This window comes from Anas acuta, chromosome 14 (genome assembly GCF_963932015.1).
Source record: "Anas acuta chromosome 14, bAnaAcu1.1, whole genome shotgun sequence".
In the NCBI taxonomy this organism is placed as follows: domain Eukaryota; kingdom Metazoa; phylum Chordata; class Aves; order Anseriformes; family Anatidae; genus Anas; species Anas acuta.
The window spans coordinates 233,837-249,073 of record NC_088992.1 but is presented as its reverse complement, the minus strand read 5'-3'; the positions used below and the strand labels follow the sequence as shown (position 1 = coordinate 249,073).

The window sequence follows — 15,237 nt, the reverse complement described above, 5'->3', positions numbered from 1 at the left end:
AAAAAAAAAAAGCTTTTTCTACTGTATAAATAAGTGAATATAATAGAAGATGTACTAGAGATTCCAATGAGATTTCCAGGAGTTTAAATGGGCTGCTTTCTTCTATCTTTTGTATTGGCTAATGGAATTGGGGGGGAAAGCAAAATGTTTACCTCAAGACAAGGATTCATAGATGGCAATGGATAAAGCAGAAATTAAGTTGCAGAAGACAGGAGAGTTGCTTAATAACATTGTTAGATAACAATATGACCTTTGTTATTCATTTTCATCTCTCATTCCCTGCCCAGAGGAAAAAAAACAAAGAGTTGTGATCAACTACACGGTGCATAAGTGAACTGTCAAAATCGTATCTGTAGTCATTGGTATTAAGGAAATACTTTCATTGTGCTGAGAAATTTTGGTACCACTTCTCCTTTCCTTCCTCTCCCCAACACCAAATCACTTTTAAATCATTATTGATACTATGGCTTTATAATCTGCAGGTAGACTACTAGACCAGAAACTAAGCACCATATCAAACAGTTGGGGAGGGAACCACACACAAAACCACCCACAACTACTTTTTTTTTTTTTAAAAAAATGATTGTCGATATTTTGTGTGTTACTCCTTTGGACTATCCACTTTATCACAGTGTCATCTGGAACCTTGAGCTTAATAAGCTTGGCTTGCATTCATATTCATATACTATTTAAAAATTGTTATGTTTAATGTGATAATTCTAAACATTAGTGAAAACTATTTGTGCTGAGACAGCTTCCACCCCTGCTTGCTTCTGCTTTGTGGGAGGTGGGGAGAAGGCTGGGAGGAGAAGGAAGATTCCTGTTTATTGAAACAACTTCGACTTCAAAAAAGAAAAAAAATGCAATTTTAGTATCTGGAAGAATTGGAAGGGAGGACACTAATATCTTGTTAAAGTTACTAAAAAGAGGTTGATAAGGAAGAACAATCTAAACATGAGTTTGCAGCATAATAGGTGTGCAGTGACACTAATGACCAGTAATATATATTACACAGAGGCTGTAGTTTTTATTTAGCACGGCCTTGGAATAAAATAGTGTTAACCATGAGTGTTACACGATGTAAAGAGCATACACCACCTCCTCCTGCTGCCTGGCTCCTGGAGCACAGCATGGTGCCCCAGGGCCAGGCCCAGGTTTTCTGCCCAGGCCGAGGGATGCAATTGCTGCTTTCTGGTTGGCGCTCACACACATGCCACAAGCTCTCCATATTCTCAAATTCCACTGGTTGCACCAGAACAGAGCTGGTGTCTGAAAGATGCCCTGGCACCAACCTGAGCTCCCCTTTCTAATGGGCTGGTCCAGCTTGAAGTTTGCTTACGCTTGGGGAAGATACATGCCTGAACCAGTGTTTGGGAATAAAAGACACACACTCCCTCCAGGAGCTGCTGCCACAGGACAGGGTTGTCCAGCCCTCCGATCTGGCTCTGGTAGCTGGCACCAGTTTTCACTTGCATGCGTGCATGTATGCAGGTCTCACCAGTAGCTGTCACTTAGTCCTTACAGCATGCAGAGAGAGAAATATTTAAGATTTAATAAGAAAACATAAGATAGGACAGACTGCAGTGATCAGGCACAGGGCTCAGCCAGACAAATGCACTTAAAAGCTCTTATGCCCTTTTTCCTCCTACCCCTTCTCTTTGTGCCTCCTTGCCCCCCCTTTGCCTGCACACCCCTTTGTGGGTTTGTAGAGCGCTACCAACTCTCACACCCTTCCCAGTTGGGGACCCCCCTGGTTAACAGTCTTATCAGGTGCAAAGTGCTGCTTGATGTTCCTGCAGTTTCTAAATAGTCTGTCAGTTACTGTGAGTGGGAGGTTTGTTTCTTTTAATCGTCTATGTTTCTTTTGTTAGATCTGTGTCTTGGTGTATTTTGTTTTCTGGCTTTTCCCTTTTTCCTTAATTTCCAAATTGAGGAGGCCCTTCATCAGATAACCTCACTGGAATAAGCATCTTCACACTGTCGCTCACATGCCCTCATCAATTACTGTGACTTCCCAGGTTTTGTCATCACTGCATCACGTATCAATTGTTGGTCAGCCTTGTGTCCCCTTGCATTGTTGTTTATGGCATCCTCCCTGTCTTATTATCCCTCGTTGCATTGGAAAAGGGCCTTTACTCTTAAAAGAGGAGACATTCTCCTTCCACATACTCTTACAGTGAATATTCTCTATGACTGATGAGATTTCTAAGTTGAAATTCGGAGAAAAGGAAGAGAACGAACGAGTTAGTCACAGAATATAATCACAGTAGGATTGACTGTGAGAATTGAAAAATCTGAATAAATTGAGAACAATAGAATATTCTGTTTCACAGTGATGGAAACTTGCAAGTAAGATTTTTTTTCAATTTTTAAAGATGATAAAAAATTAAGCCTGTTGTGCTTAACCTCTACTGAGCAAATCCCCTAGAGAGCACCACTTAAGCATCTGTGTGCCAGTCAGCAGATGTGTGCCTGTCATCAGGAACAAGCTATTCAGTAACTGCTAGAGGTGTTTATTTAATTAACTTCACAAACTAAGTTAAGTATTTTAAGGGTGCTGGTTAAGTAGAAGCTTATCAGGATGATCCTGGGTGGGGGAGGGTGAGTACTGAAACAGTGGATGGTTGAAAGGACAAATTTGCTGTAGGGGAATGACTGAAAGGTACTTTCAATTAAAACTCTCCAGTGATTTGAAACAAAACAGCATTTTAAATTGCTTGTTTTTCTGTGAATTAGGCAAATGCATCTTGTGTCTCACTTTTGTTCTAAAGCACAAGTCATTATGTGTTCATTTTTTCCATGTGTCTTCAGTACGTAACAGACACTTACCTCATTTTCAATAGCTTGTAAGTAGGAAAAAATAATACTAACAATCATTAAAGAAGTCTGTTCATTGTAAGCAGTACTTCTACTAGATTTTTTTTTAATTTTTTTTTACTGCAGGTGGGTAAGAAGAATACTAGTTTTGTAATTAGACCAACCAAGGTACTGTTGAATCAAATAAGAATCCTTTATTAGGCTAATGCTTTTTAATTTTGTTTCAGAATTCTCGAAATTCGCTTTTGGCTTCTTCTGGATTTGGAGTCTCTCTCCCAAGTGCTTCCCAGACCTTGGTATTTGGGGGTGGAAGAGGCCAATCAAATGGAGTAGTGACTCCAGAAAGCAAGTCTTCTGGGTTTACTTTTGGTTGTAGTACTGGACAAGAGGCTCAGAAAGATTCTGATCTTTCCAATAACTTGTTTTTTCAATGCATGTCCCAAAATCTACCTTCCAGTAACTACTTCACAGTCATTTCAGAGAGCTTGACTGAAGATGCCTCCAGTCGGGACTCATTCAAGCAGTGTACAGAGAATGTGGGTGCTGGGACCTGCAAAGGTAAAATTCTTTCAGCGGACACTAAACCAGGAGCCCAGTCTGGCAGTTCTGTGGAGCGGAAGCTGCCTGTGGAATCCATGCCCACCCTTACTCCAGCCTTTTCACGAGGCCTGTTGAATACTCGCCCCCCAGATAGTCATGAAAACTTATTTTTACAGCCCCCAAAGCTATCAAGAGAGGAACCCTCAAACCCTTTCCTGGCATTTGCTGAGAAAACAGAACTTAGTCCTTTCAGTGGCTTTGCATCTTCATCTCAGACAGGGGTTTCTACTCCATCTACAGCTGTGGGTCATAAGGCTACTTCTGGCTGGCCAGAATCACTCACATCTACAGACTCTTGTCTAGCTAAGAAGAAAACCTTGTTTATAACAACTGATTCCTCAAAGATGATCTCCAGTACTCCTTGTTCAGCAGTTGCTGTTGGTGTTCAGAGTCCTTCCACCATAGGGAATGGCCGTTCCAGCTCACCAAGCAGTAACCTGACGCAGCCCATTGAGATGCCCACACTTTCCTCCAGCCCAACAGAAGAAAAACCAGCTGTTGGGCCTGGCCAGCAGGACAATCCTCTTCTGAAAACATTTTCTAATGTGTTTAGCAGGCATCCACCTGGCTTTTTCTCTTCACAGTCTGAATTTCCACAGGAGAACAAAGCCCCCTTTGAAGCTGTGAAAAGATTCTCTCTGGATGAGCGGAGCTTGACATCCAAACAGGACTCAGACTCCAGTACCAATAGTGACCTATCAGATTTGAGTGACTCTGAAGAACAGTTGCAAGCCAAGGCTTGTATGAAGGGAATCCCAGACCACTTGATGGCAAAGCTAGGTCCCAATGCAGAACGTAATGCTGAATTGCTGCTGGGGAAAGGAAAAGGGAAACAAGCCCCAAAGGGCCGACCTCGCACAGCTCCCTTAAAAGGTGATAGCTTGAATGTAGGTTGTCTTGGATATAAAGGGGTGGGATACTTGTATTTCTCCTGTATGATGAACTATGTGAAATAGCCACAGGTATAAACCTCATTTATGCTGGGTAGCCAACATACAAGATATTTACAAGGTTAAAGCTTAATACTTCTTGTATGCAAATTAATGTGTTCACTTTGAGAATTGTTTAAACATATATATGTCTGGACAAAACTGTTATGCTGCAGACTTGAAAACATTAGATTCTTTTTGTATGGATTTGTTAATTTTACTGCTAACTTACATTCTAATTAAAAGTACCAACCGTTAGTCTTTGATTGATGATAATGGGCTGTAGGTGTTGTCTAAAGCAGCTGATTGTTGTGTTGGGATTGAGAGCGAAAGCTGGAATGTCTGTAAATAAATGCTGTTTGGTGCTTTGTGTAGCCCAGTTTAACCAGATGACCCTTCCTTTTACAAAGGCTTTTTACTTTTAAAATAACTGTGGTTCTGGTGCATGGAAGACTAATAGAAGCTTGTCTGCTGAAATGATCAGTCTTATTGGTTTGTCATGGGTATGAACATACAGATTTCTGAAAATATGTGTATTGGGGCCAGTATCATTTTGCTGTTTCAGTTAACTAATGAATTTTTACTTCTACTTTGCCTCACCCAGTTGGCCAGTCGGTACTGAAAGACATGAGTAAGGTGAGGAAGCTGAAGCAGTCAGGTGAGCCTTTTCTCCAGGATGGCTCTTGCATCAATGTAGCCCCACATCTGCACAAGTGCCGGGAGTGCCGTCTGGAGCGGTACCGCAAATTTAAGGAGCAAGAGCAGGATGACTCAACTGTGGCATGTCGCTTCTTCCATTTCCGGAGGTGCTCAAATCCTTCCTTCCTTCATATGTAGTTTATATGCAGAGCTTGGACCATGTCCAAGCACAAAGTATTTGTGTTTTATTTAACTAACTTGCTCGGGTACAATAGTGAAGATTTTGAGTATCTTGCGTTTCCCTGCATCACCTGACTGGTATTTCCTTGCTCAGGTGGAGAGGTGAGGGAAGAGCTGTTGCTGGAATGTACAGCTTACAGCTGTGTGACAGTAGGAGAGGTGTTAAATCCAGCCTTAGGAGATTGAATTTGCTTTATTGGGTAATAGTTTTTGTATGCAGTAACTGTTCTCTTGCTCTGTCATAAGGAGTTCAGAACAGAGAGAAAATTTTAATTTAGTTAAGTGATGTGATATTGCCAGCATGAATGAGGCTGATGTTTGACTAGGTTTTATAAGTTGAGTACAAAACTGATTTCTAGGAGCAGGCTGCTGCCTGTATTTTCTCTGTGTACTACATACGTTCCTTTGCAGTTCGTGTTTCTCTTCATCTTCCTTATCTGCCTATTGTAGCAAGCACAAGGCATCATTTGAAAAAAGATGTTTACTCGCTTTTGGACATTTAAAGGATTAAGAAAATTTTTAGTATGTGCCACCCATAAGGAAGGATTATAGCTGCTGCTCTTCCTGAACTTGTTAAAAATTAAACTAGCTTTCAGAATAAATCAAAAATATTTTTTTCTGAAAAATAAAGTTATTTTTAATAATGTCAGGAGACATTCAGGCTTCTCTAAGTTACATTGTTATACCTTTTACCACATGAAGACTAGGAGCATCAACTGCTACTGATACAACGGTTGTCTCATCTCTGGGGAGAACAGTGTCAAGAGGAGTAGGTACTGTAAGGATTTTTGTCTCTTCTAATGTGAACTGTTAGAGCAGTTAAGTGCTAGCAGTACTAGCCAGAATTGAAATACTGGTTTCCCAAGAGTTGAGAAATAACTTTCTACTGAGTTAAAATAGAGAACGAACCATGCACAATTTTACAAGCAGTATCATGCAGCAGCCCAAATAATTTTAATTTTATCATCTCATTCTATTAACAGTATATAATTATACCAATCTGTAACAATCTCTCATGTGGAATTTCACACCAACACATACTGGGACCTGGGCATCCCTTCTGGTGGGTTTTGCAGCCATTGCCTTCATGTACCTTATTCTCTTCTTTATTTGGATTTGCATAATAATTTTACTGGCTGTAAATTATTGTACTGTAACTCAAGCCTTTTTCCCCTTTCCAGATCTATATTTTGACATAGATTGCATTATAAATTAATTAAAGGTGGTTAACAAGCTTACTTTGTCCTCTTTTCTGCAGGCTGATATTTACCCGGAAAGGTATTCTACGAGTAGAGGGTTTCTTGAACCCACAGCAGAGTGACCCTGATGCCATGAGTCTATGGATTCCTTCCTCCTCCCCTGCAGAGGGGATTGATTTGGAGACTTCAAAATACATCCTGGCCAATGTTGGAGACCAGTTCTGCCAGCTTGTTATGTCAGAAAAAGAGGCAATGATGATGGTGGAGCCACATCGTAAGCTGGGTTTTTGGCGTGTTTTTTATCCATCTTCTCGGTGTGACTTATACCATGCAATGGAAGAGTTAAATGAGTAATATAACTTTTTGTCAAAATGCTTCTCCTCTTCTTCAAACAAGAAGGCTATATTCACTTCTTTTGGGTGTGTGTAATTGTGTAAATGCTATGTAATCCCACCAGAATTTGGGATTTTTCGTTTGGATCAGTGCAGTCTTTCTACAAGGAAAGCTAACGGTAACTTTCTGAGACATCATTCGTTGATTGTTCAGTAAGCAAGTGCAGAAATTAGCTGACCCATGCTCCTAAGAAAATAGAAGTGAACACTTTTCATGTTGACAAGCTCCACTTTAATGAGCATCTTTTTTTAATACTTCAGTCTTATTATACTCCAGGGACATCACATAAAAGCACAGGGTTTTGTGTGTAGAGAATAGCACACGCATTCAGTGTGCAAGTACTCAGCTAAGGAACTAGTTGACAGCATTGCCACTAAAAGAGGGGTAGTGTGTTTGGAACAAATTTCCTCAAGGTATCCAGTTCAGCCTGTCGTATTGATTGCTCTGTCTGATTTTTCACTTTAGTTCCTGGAACTTATGAGGGCGTCTGTTTGGAGAGGACTACTACTTCATCGGATTTTTTAGTTCAGAATCCAAAGAACTGATAGTCATCCAATTAATGAAATTTAAGACTCATTCCTTATAGTTTTATATGTTCACGCTATTTGTTCATAAAGCTAGCAGTTTTACAATTTTCCTGTAACTTCCATGAAGTTCAGACTCTACAGAGCTTTGTGAGGTGCCCCATTTGTCTGTATTGTGTGTTTTGGAATTTAACCTTACAACCTCTTAGAAATGGGGATTTTGGTAGTATCAAAGGACTAGCAACTCAAAGAGTGTCTCCGGATGTAAGAAGTATGTGTTTCTATACTCTGCCCCCAAGTCATGTTTCTGTGAATTGCTTGTCAATGTTACTGTGATATTCTCAAATTAGATGAGAGAAATGAAAAATGTCAAAGCAATGATTCCTAATGTTTCTTCTATTTTTAGAGAAAGTGGCATGGAAGCGAGCAGTACGTGGTGTGAGGGAAATGTGTGATGTATGTGAGACAACACTCTTCAATATTCATTGGGTTTGTCGCAAGTGTGGGTTTGGGGTCTGTCTGGACTGTTACCGGCTGAGGAAGAATCGTCCACGTAGTGGTGAGTACTGGATTTTTTCCTTACTGTCATTTACAAAACAGCTGGCTTTCTGTGGGGATAGTTTCTGGGAAGTTGCTTAAGCTTTTGTAGGAAAGTTGGTAAGTATCAACGTGGGAGTCTCTAAGTTTGGAACTTTAGCACAGCTGCCTTATATGTTGCTGTTCCATTCTCTATTTCTTTAAATAACTGTATTTTATCTATTTGGTTAGAGTTTTATGTTAAAGTTGTGACATCAGTAGGCATATGTTGTGTACTGAGAAAGACTGCTGTCTAGTTCCATCTTTTCCTCAGCTAAAGAAGAATTAAATAATACTATGTATGCCTGGTCTGAACCATCACAAGATGGACTAGTAAGCAGACACTATAGAGAACCACTTCCTGTACAAAGGAGTTTTTGGAATGTTTTCTCTTTTTGATTCCTTAATGCTTTTTTAATTCAGGAAAACTTCAGTAACTTTGATTTCTAACAAATAGGGAGATAATGTTTTTGCAGAAGTGAGTATCAGATGTTTTTGTGTATATTTGTATTGAGACAGCTTTGGTAGTATGGATGCTGACAATGGCCAATCTTAATAGATGTAAATCTACTACTGACAGTTACGTGACTCTATGAAGCAGATGTACAAAATACTAAAGATAGTGAGTACTGCTATCTGCCTGTTATAATAAAGATTCCTGAGAGCACTGAATTATCAAAGCAATGGGTTTTAAAATTAGATAAAACTTCACCCCTATTTTTGTATAAGGAAGAAATTACTGCTAGAACACACCAGAAAAGAGCGTACCAGTCTTTAAGATGTAGTTAACCATGGTATAATGGAAATAATTGAAAGAAAGTAGAATAGTTTGTGTTTTATTTTTTTTTTTATTTTTTTTTTTTTTTGCATTTTGGCACTGTACATGTTTGGAAAAAGCATTTGGGACTGAATATGCCACTGACAGAATGTGGTATAAAGATTTTCATGATTCAAGGGCAGTGGTCCTTTAACACCTTCTCTCACATTATAAAATAATAAACACATTATGCTTATCCATGCTAGGTTAAAATAAAGATGTCTTGGGCACATGGGAAGTTTGTATTTGTTGGTGTACAGAGGAGGGTCAGTACAGCAAAGATTGATATTTCACAGTGACATATAATTGTGGTGTGTGTATTGCTTATGAACAGCTTCCTGAAAACAGTATCCTAATTCTCATTTATTAGTAAGTCTGAAATTTTGGGATGGGCCAAAATGGACAACAAAGGCATTACCTTAAATACAATTACTTGCCTCAAGAGGCTTCAGAACACTGTGATGTAGAAACAACCTGTGCAGATAAAAGGTCTAAAGGGACCCTGAAATGAAGTTGTATATCATAGAATATTTCAGGTTGGAAAAGGCCTGTAAGATCATCCAGTCCAACATTTAACCTAGTACTGACAAGTCCACCACTAATGTGATCCTTTTCGTCTTCTACTCCCCTTTTACTGCATTTTTAAAGGAAGAGAATGGTGTGCAGTTTATGCAGCAATGTCTATGTAGGCGCAACTTGGTTTAGAATCTGAAGTAATATATGTCTGTCAGGCTGCTTTTCAATCTATTTATTTGTTACTTTTTAGATTTATTAAGCAGATATAGTCACAAGAAGGCTTAGTTTCTTCTTCCTTAAACTGATATGCAAATACTTGTGGAAAAATTTGGGAGATGATGACGTGAAAAGTTAGAATTACTGTACAATTTAGGAGAGTAATATGAGAATAATAGTGATCTCAAAAACTGAGGCACGAAGCAAACACTTCTAGGTGATAGAAAGTAGTGAACTCCTTTGATTGTGATGAAGAGAAAATTAATTAAAGGGTAGCTTCATTATCTGGATGCAAAGAAGTTGATGTGTATCATGTGCTAATGTTTTTATAGTTTATTTCTGAGATACCCAGGTTAATCTCCTGCACTGTAAAGAATCTGAAGAAACAATATTGATGCATTGTATTGTAAAGTTCTAGTGACTTTTTTAATAAATTTACTTTTTTGTATGTCTTTATTCCAGAGACAGAGGAGATTGGTGATGAGGAAGTGTTCTCATGGCTGAAGTGTGCAAAGGGTCAGTCTCATGAACCAGAGAATCTCATGCCAACACAGATCATTCCTGGTACAGGTAATGCTTGAAACTTGAAAATTTATAGTTAAGGTCTTGTTTTTAGATTTCTTTACATGTGATATTAAAAATCTAAACTTTATTCCAGCCCTTTATAATATTGGAGACATGGTTCATGCAGCACGAGGCAAATGGGGTATTAAAGCCAATTGTCCGTGTATTAATCGGCAGAACAAGTCAGTGTTGAGACCAGCCGTCACTAATGGAATATCACAGGTATGTAATCTTGGGCTGTAATCACTTTGTTTGACACTACATTTTAAAGATCTATTAAAATGTTAGAATTTTTAGGCTAATCTACTGTGAAACACACTTTTTCTTGGTGTGTGTTAGAAGTGTCTTGCCAAAGCAAAATTAATCCAGGATGCTTTTCAGGGGTGTATGCTGTAATTGTTATTTACCAAATGGATATCACAGAATCATCTACATTGGAAGAGGCCTCCAAGATCATCTAGTCCAACCTCTGACCTAACACTAACAAGTCCTCCACTAAACCATATAACTAAGCTGTAAATCTAAACGTCTTTTAAAGACCTCCAGGGATGGTGACTCCACCACTTCCCTGGACAGCCTATTCCAATGCTTCACAACCCTTTCGGTGAAGAAGTTCTTCCTAATATCCAACCTAAACCTCCCCTGGCGCAACTTTAGCCCGTTCCCCCTCGTCCTGTCACCAGGCATGTGGGAGAATAGACCAATTCCCACCTCGCTACAGCCTCCTTTAAGGTACCTGTAGAGTGCAATAAGGTCTCCCCTGAGCCTCCTCTTCTCCAGGCTGAACAAGCCCAGATCCCTCAGCTGCTTCTCGTAAGACTTGTTCTCCAGACCCCTTAGCAGCTTCATTGCCCTTTTCTGGACTCGCTCGAGCACCTCGATGTCCTTATTGTAGCAAGGGTTTGATCTAATCCTTCTTATGTATAAGTGAGCAGGAAGCCATTCATATTGATGCTCTATCTTGTAACAATCCAGTGTGAGCAGTTTGCAGTATGCAAAGTATACTTTGTTATGTTTCGTGAATGTTATGCTGAATCTGGAGGAGTTTTGTTACTGCTCACACAAAAATCCTCCTGTAAAAAGAAAATGTAAAAGTCTGGGCTTGCATTAAAAAATTTGCTTAGTAGTACATGGTAAAGGTCATGTCACAGTGCAAGGTCTAATATACAGAGATGACAAGCTTCTGTACTCTGCTGCTACATAAGCACAAAGGAATTCTTCTGTTAGCTTGAAGCAAACAAAAACACAAAAAAACAGTGCTTTAGATAAATAAAATGTTCTCAAGCTGAACTCTTCCCTTTGTTCAGCATTTAGCAGATGTTTATACCTTTGTTTTAGCTTCCGACTGTAAATGCCAGTGCATCAGTCCCTGGAAATGAGAGCACCTTTTCCACTGGAGCAGGGACAGCGGGAGCAGGGCAGCTAGAAGTGGACAGTGTACCAAAATCTGAAGCAAATGATAGTAGGACAGAAGAACCTGCAAAAACAGAGACATTATCAACCAATAACACTGCTGAAACAAAGACTAACAGACCACTTTGTCCAGAAACAGCCCCATCATCAGCCTTACACTGGCTTGCAGACTTAGCAACACAAAAAGCGAAAGAAGAAACAAAAGGTGAGCAGAACACGTGCATTATGGGGTTGGAAATAAAAAATAAACATTAATGTGCTGCTTACTTGCTATTCTTTGTGAGAGTGTACATTCTTAAATAGAATGTTTTTTCTTTGCCTCTGGAAGCAGATTTATTTTTTACAGGATTAAGAATATGGAAAACTAGGAAGATGATATTGCTGAAAATAAAAAATACTGTCTTGTCACTCCCAGTTTATCTCAGTGCTGGTTCTTGAGTTTATTTTCTAAGTAATAAGCAGCTGGTATCCTGATGTAAAGTGACAGTAATTAATTTCAGATGTAGATCTGTCAGTTTATGAACTATTGAAGTAAACAAAGCTGTTCAATGTGCAGTCTGAAGAGTATATTTCCTAAGAATATAGAGATTAGAGCCTACCTGAGTCAAATGAAAGCTTAGAACTTTAAATACTCGATAGACTGAGAGTGTGATTCCCAGTATGAAAGTAATTCTTTATAATATACACCTCAGAGTTGTCAAAGGTAGCATGACTAAAACAGAATTATTCCTGTCCACATGTCTAGTAGGAACTGCTTTATATGTCAGTCTTAAATGCTCTTGAATTTTTGCAGTGCCTAGCAACTGTAATATTTTGACTGTAGTTAAAATTTGAAATATTTTATATCGAAACATTAATTTGGAATGTCAAGGAAATATTTTTAATTAAGCCTGTTACAAAGTTATGGCTTCTTGTACATCAAACACTGTCAGATCAGATAAACTACTGTGCTACTCGAAACCTTAACTAACAGCCTGCTAAGAGTAAAATCTGTCTGATCTGATGTCTTTGTCATTCTCTTCAAGGTGTACATTCACTGTTGTGGTGATAATGTACCAAAAAATTATGTCAATACCATATTTAATGCAAGAACTCATTTCAGAGGACTTTATGGTCATTTGAAATTTGCATTTTTTTTCCCTTCATTTTGATATTTTTCTTGCAGAATCAGGATCACTGAGGTCAGTGCTTAGTAAAGAATCCCACTCACCCTTTGGATTGGATTCCTTCAACTCCACTACAAAGGTTTCCCCACTAACCCCAAAGCTGTTCAATAGCCTGTTGTTGGGCCCAGTGACATCTAGCAACAAAGCAGAAGGCTCCAGCCTCAGAGATCTGCTACACACAGGGCCAGGAAAGCTTCCTCAGGTCCCATTAGACACAGGAATTCCCTTTCCTCCAGTCTTTTCTGCAGCTTCTACGGTAAGTGATTTTGTATTCCTTCAACAATGTCTGTTATAGGAAAGAATTTTGTGATGATCTAACAGTTTTAATCTAATTTTTTTTTATATCATCTTATTCTCAAATGTTGAAACAAATGTAATATCTAGCCAGGTCCACCACCCCACAAAGTTGTAGAGAATTTTGATGTTCATTGTTAGTTTGTAATTTGGTTTGCTGATGTGGTGGAGAAGCTATTCCTTCCCAGAGACCAAGAAAGTGAGTTACGTATAGCCTTTAAATTAACTGATGATCAGCATCCCTGTAAAAGCTCAATTTGAAGTCTGGATCTTTAAAAGCATTGCAAGAGCATACTCTCCAAAAAGACAAAAACTTGTGAGCAAATCAGTTCCTTAAAAAGCTTAAATGCCTTTCAAGTATATATAAGATTGTAAATGAATGTAAGATGTGTTTAGTATTTCTGGAGGCTTGTTTTGGAATAAAGATACTTTGTTTCTCTTTAATTTGATTTGGAGGAAATAACCTTAAAAAAAAAAACAAAACAAAAAAAAAAAAACAAATCAATGGTGCTTGAAATGCTTAAAAACATTTAGTTCAAGAGAAGGGAACGTCCCCTGAGATTTATTAAGACTTAGGTCTTCCTAGAAGACTTACTCCAAAAGCCCAGGCAGATAGAATGAGGGAAGATGATGAAATGGCTTGTCTCATAGCAGATTTTTTTTCCTACATGTCAAATTTGGGGAATGGAACCTTAAAAATTGTTCATGTTGTTTGCTATTAGTAGAGGGAACTGCAGCTCTAGGGGAAAATATGTCACTGCTACAGGAAAGTGATTCCAAAAATACTATTTTCTCCTCTCATCCCTGAGTACAAGCTCCAATGTTGTGATCACATTTTAAAGCAAGTTATTCCTGCAAGGCACGAGAGGGCCTGTCTTGGTTTGTATCTCTGTCCTCGCAACTGTATGCATTCTCTCATCACCTTTAGTCAGATTTGTTGTGTGCTTTATTTTTTTCACTTTCTTGACCTCTGGTCTTCCAGTATAAGAGATGTAGTTAAGTTGTTGCCTCTATCAACAAAAGGCATTTAAGTTGTTTCTGTTACAACCCCCATCACTTTCTTATTACTCACATTCCTGTTCAGGAATCCTACAATCTGCTTGTAGCAGGTTATTTTAAACTTTACCATAGTAAAACAGGAGCATATCTGTTTCTGTTCTTACTGGATATATGCCTGTGTCTGCTGATTTGTTTACTGCTGAATATTTTTCTGATAGCAAAATGTTCATGACTGAAAGCTGAATGAGAGCAGATAATGTCTGCTGTTGCAAGATGAAACTTACCTCTGGGTTTACATCTTCTAGGGGGCCAAAGGTAAAGCCAGCCTGCCTAACTTTTTAGACCATATCATTGCTTCTGTGGTGGAAAATAAGAAGACATCTGATGCTGCAAAACGAGCTAGTAATTTAGCTGACACGCAAAGAGATGTGAAAGAAATGGTAATGGGTTTAAATGTTCTGGATCCACACACTTCCCACTCTTGGCTTTGTGATGGTAGGCTCCTTTGTCTTCATGATCCTAGCAACAAAAACAACTGGAAGATCTTCAGGGAGTGTTGGAAACAAGGCCAGGTGGGTGATGACAAATTGCCAACCCTTATGCCTTAAAAGTATCCTGACAGTTTAATCTCTACCTTTTTTAATGTATCCATTCAAACTTTGGCCAGTTGCTCCTGGGTGCATATGATGAACAAGGATTTCAACCGTAGCACTGTAAACAGGGGACACAGCAGCCCTGTCCACTCCATGCTGAACTGACTCAAGTACATGTGTTGTTCTCAGCTTGACAGCCTTTTAAGTTGTAGCGTGATTTGTGCTGAACCTGCTCTGCCACAGCACGTTAGTGAATCCATTTCGATTCCTGCATGCATCCTGCATGGATCTGCCCCATACTTGATGCTTTATAGCCTCAGGAAAAGGTCCATTCTTTCCAGCCGCAGCATGTACAAGAATACAGGTGCTGCATGAACCAAGTTCTGCCAGAATTTTGGGGTATAGTGATAGCAGTGACTCATCCTTAGCCTGCAGCCTGTATGAACCCAAGTATTGCTTTGGATTCAGCATCTTATGTGTTGAGCACTCTACTGGATTGTCTGAGTGGTCATTGACTGATGAGGTCTTCAGTCAAGAGAGAAGACTTAGACCTGCTGCCAGCATATAGCCACTATTTCAGATTTTAGTCCATAGTGCTGCAGTTCTTAGACTTCTCCAGAGAGTCATTAATATTGGCCTGGTCAGGCAAGCTGAAGCTTAAGAAATGTAACTGCTGCTACTCAGGAAGCGTACCCATAGCTCTGACAGATTCTGGTGTCCATCAGTGTTCAAACTGTTCTTA

At 39.2% G+C, this 15,237-nt stretch overlaps 1 protein-coding gene across 4 annotated transcripts in view; it reads left to right on the top strand.

The window, feature by feature from the left end:
* Positions 1-15,237, top strand: part of KDM3B (lysine demethylase 3B) — a 53,301-nt gene that overhangs the window by 18,856 nt on the left and 19,208 nt on the right. For 3 of the 4 annotated variants that reach the window (XR_011101464.1, XM_068698449.1, XM_068698451.1), the window contains 9 exons: positions 3,045-4,290; positions 4,951-5,152; positions 6,484-6,698; positions 7,748-7,900; positions 9,929-10,036; positions 10,125-10,252; positions 11,369-11,648; positions 12,609-12,865; positions 14,208-14,474. Coding sequence is in view for 3 of the 4 variants with exons in the window: in XM_068698449.1 (XP_068554550.1) it covers positions 3,045-4,290; positions 4,951-5,152; positions 6,484-6,698; positions 7,748-7,900; positions 9,929-10,036; positions 10,125-10,252; positions 11,369-11,648; positions 12,609-12,865; positions 14,208-14,474 (2,856 nt within the window). In the remaining variant the exon portion in view is untranslated. The remainder of the gene's footprint in view (positions 1-3,044; positions 4,291-4,950; positions 5,153-6,483; positions 6,699-7,747; positions 7,901-9,928; positions 10,037-10,124; positions 10,253-11,368; positions 11,649-12,608; positions 12,866-14,207; positions 14,475-15,237) is intronic. The other variant, XM_068698450.1, reaches the window with a different exon arrangement.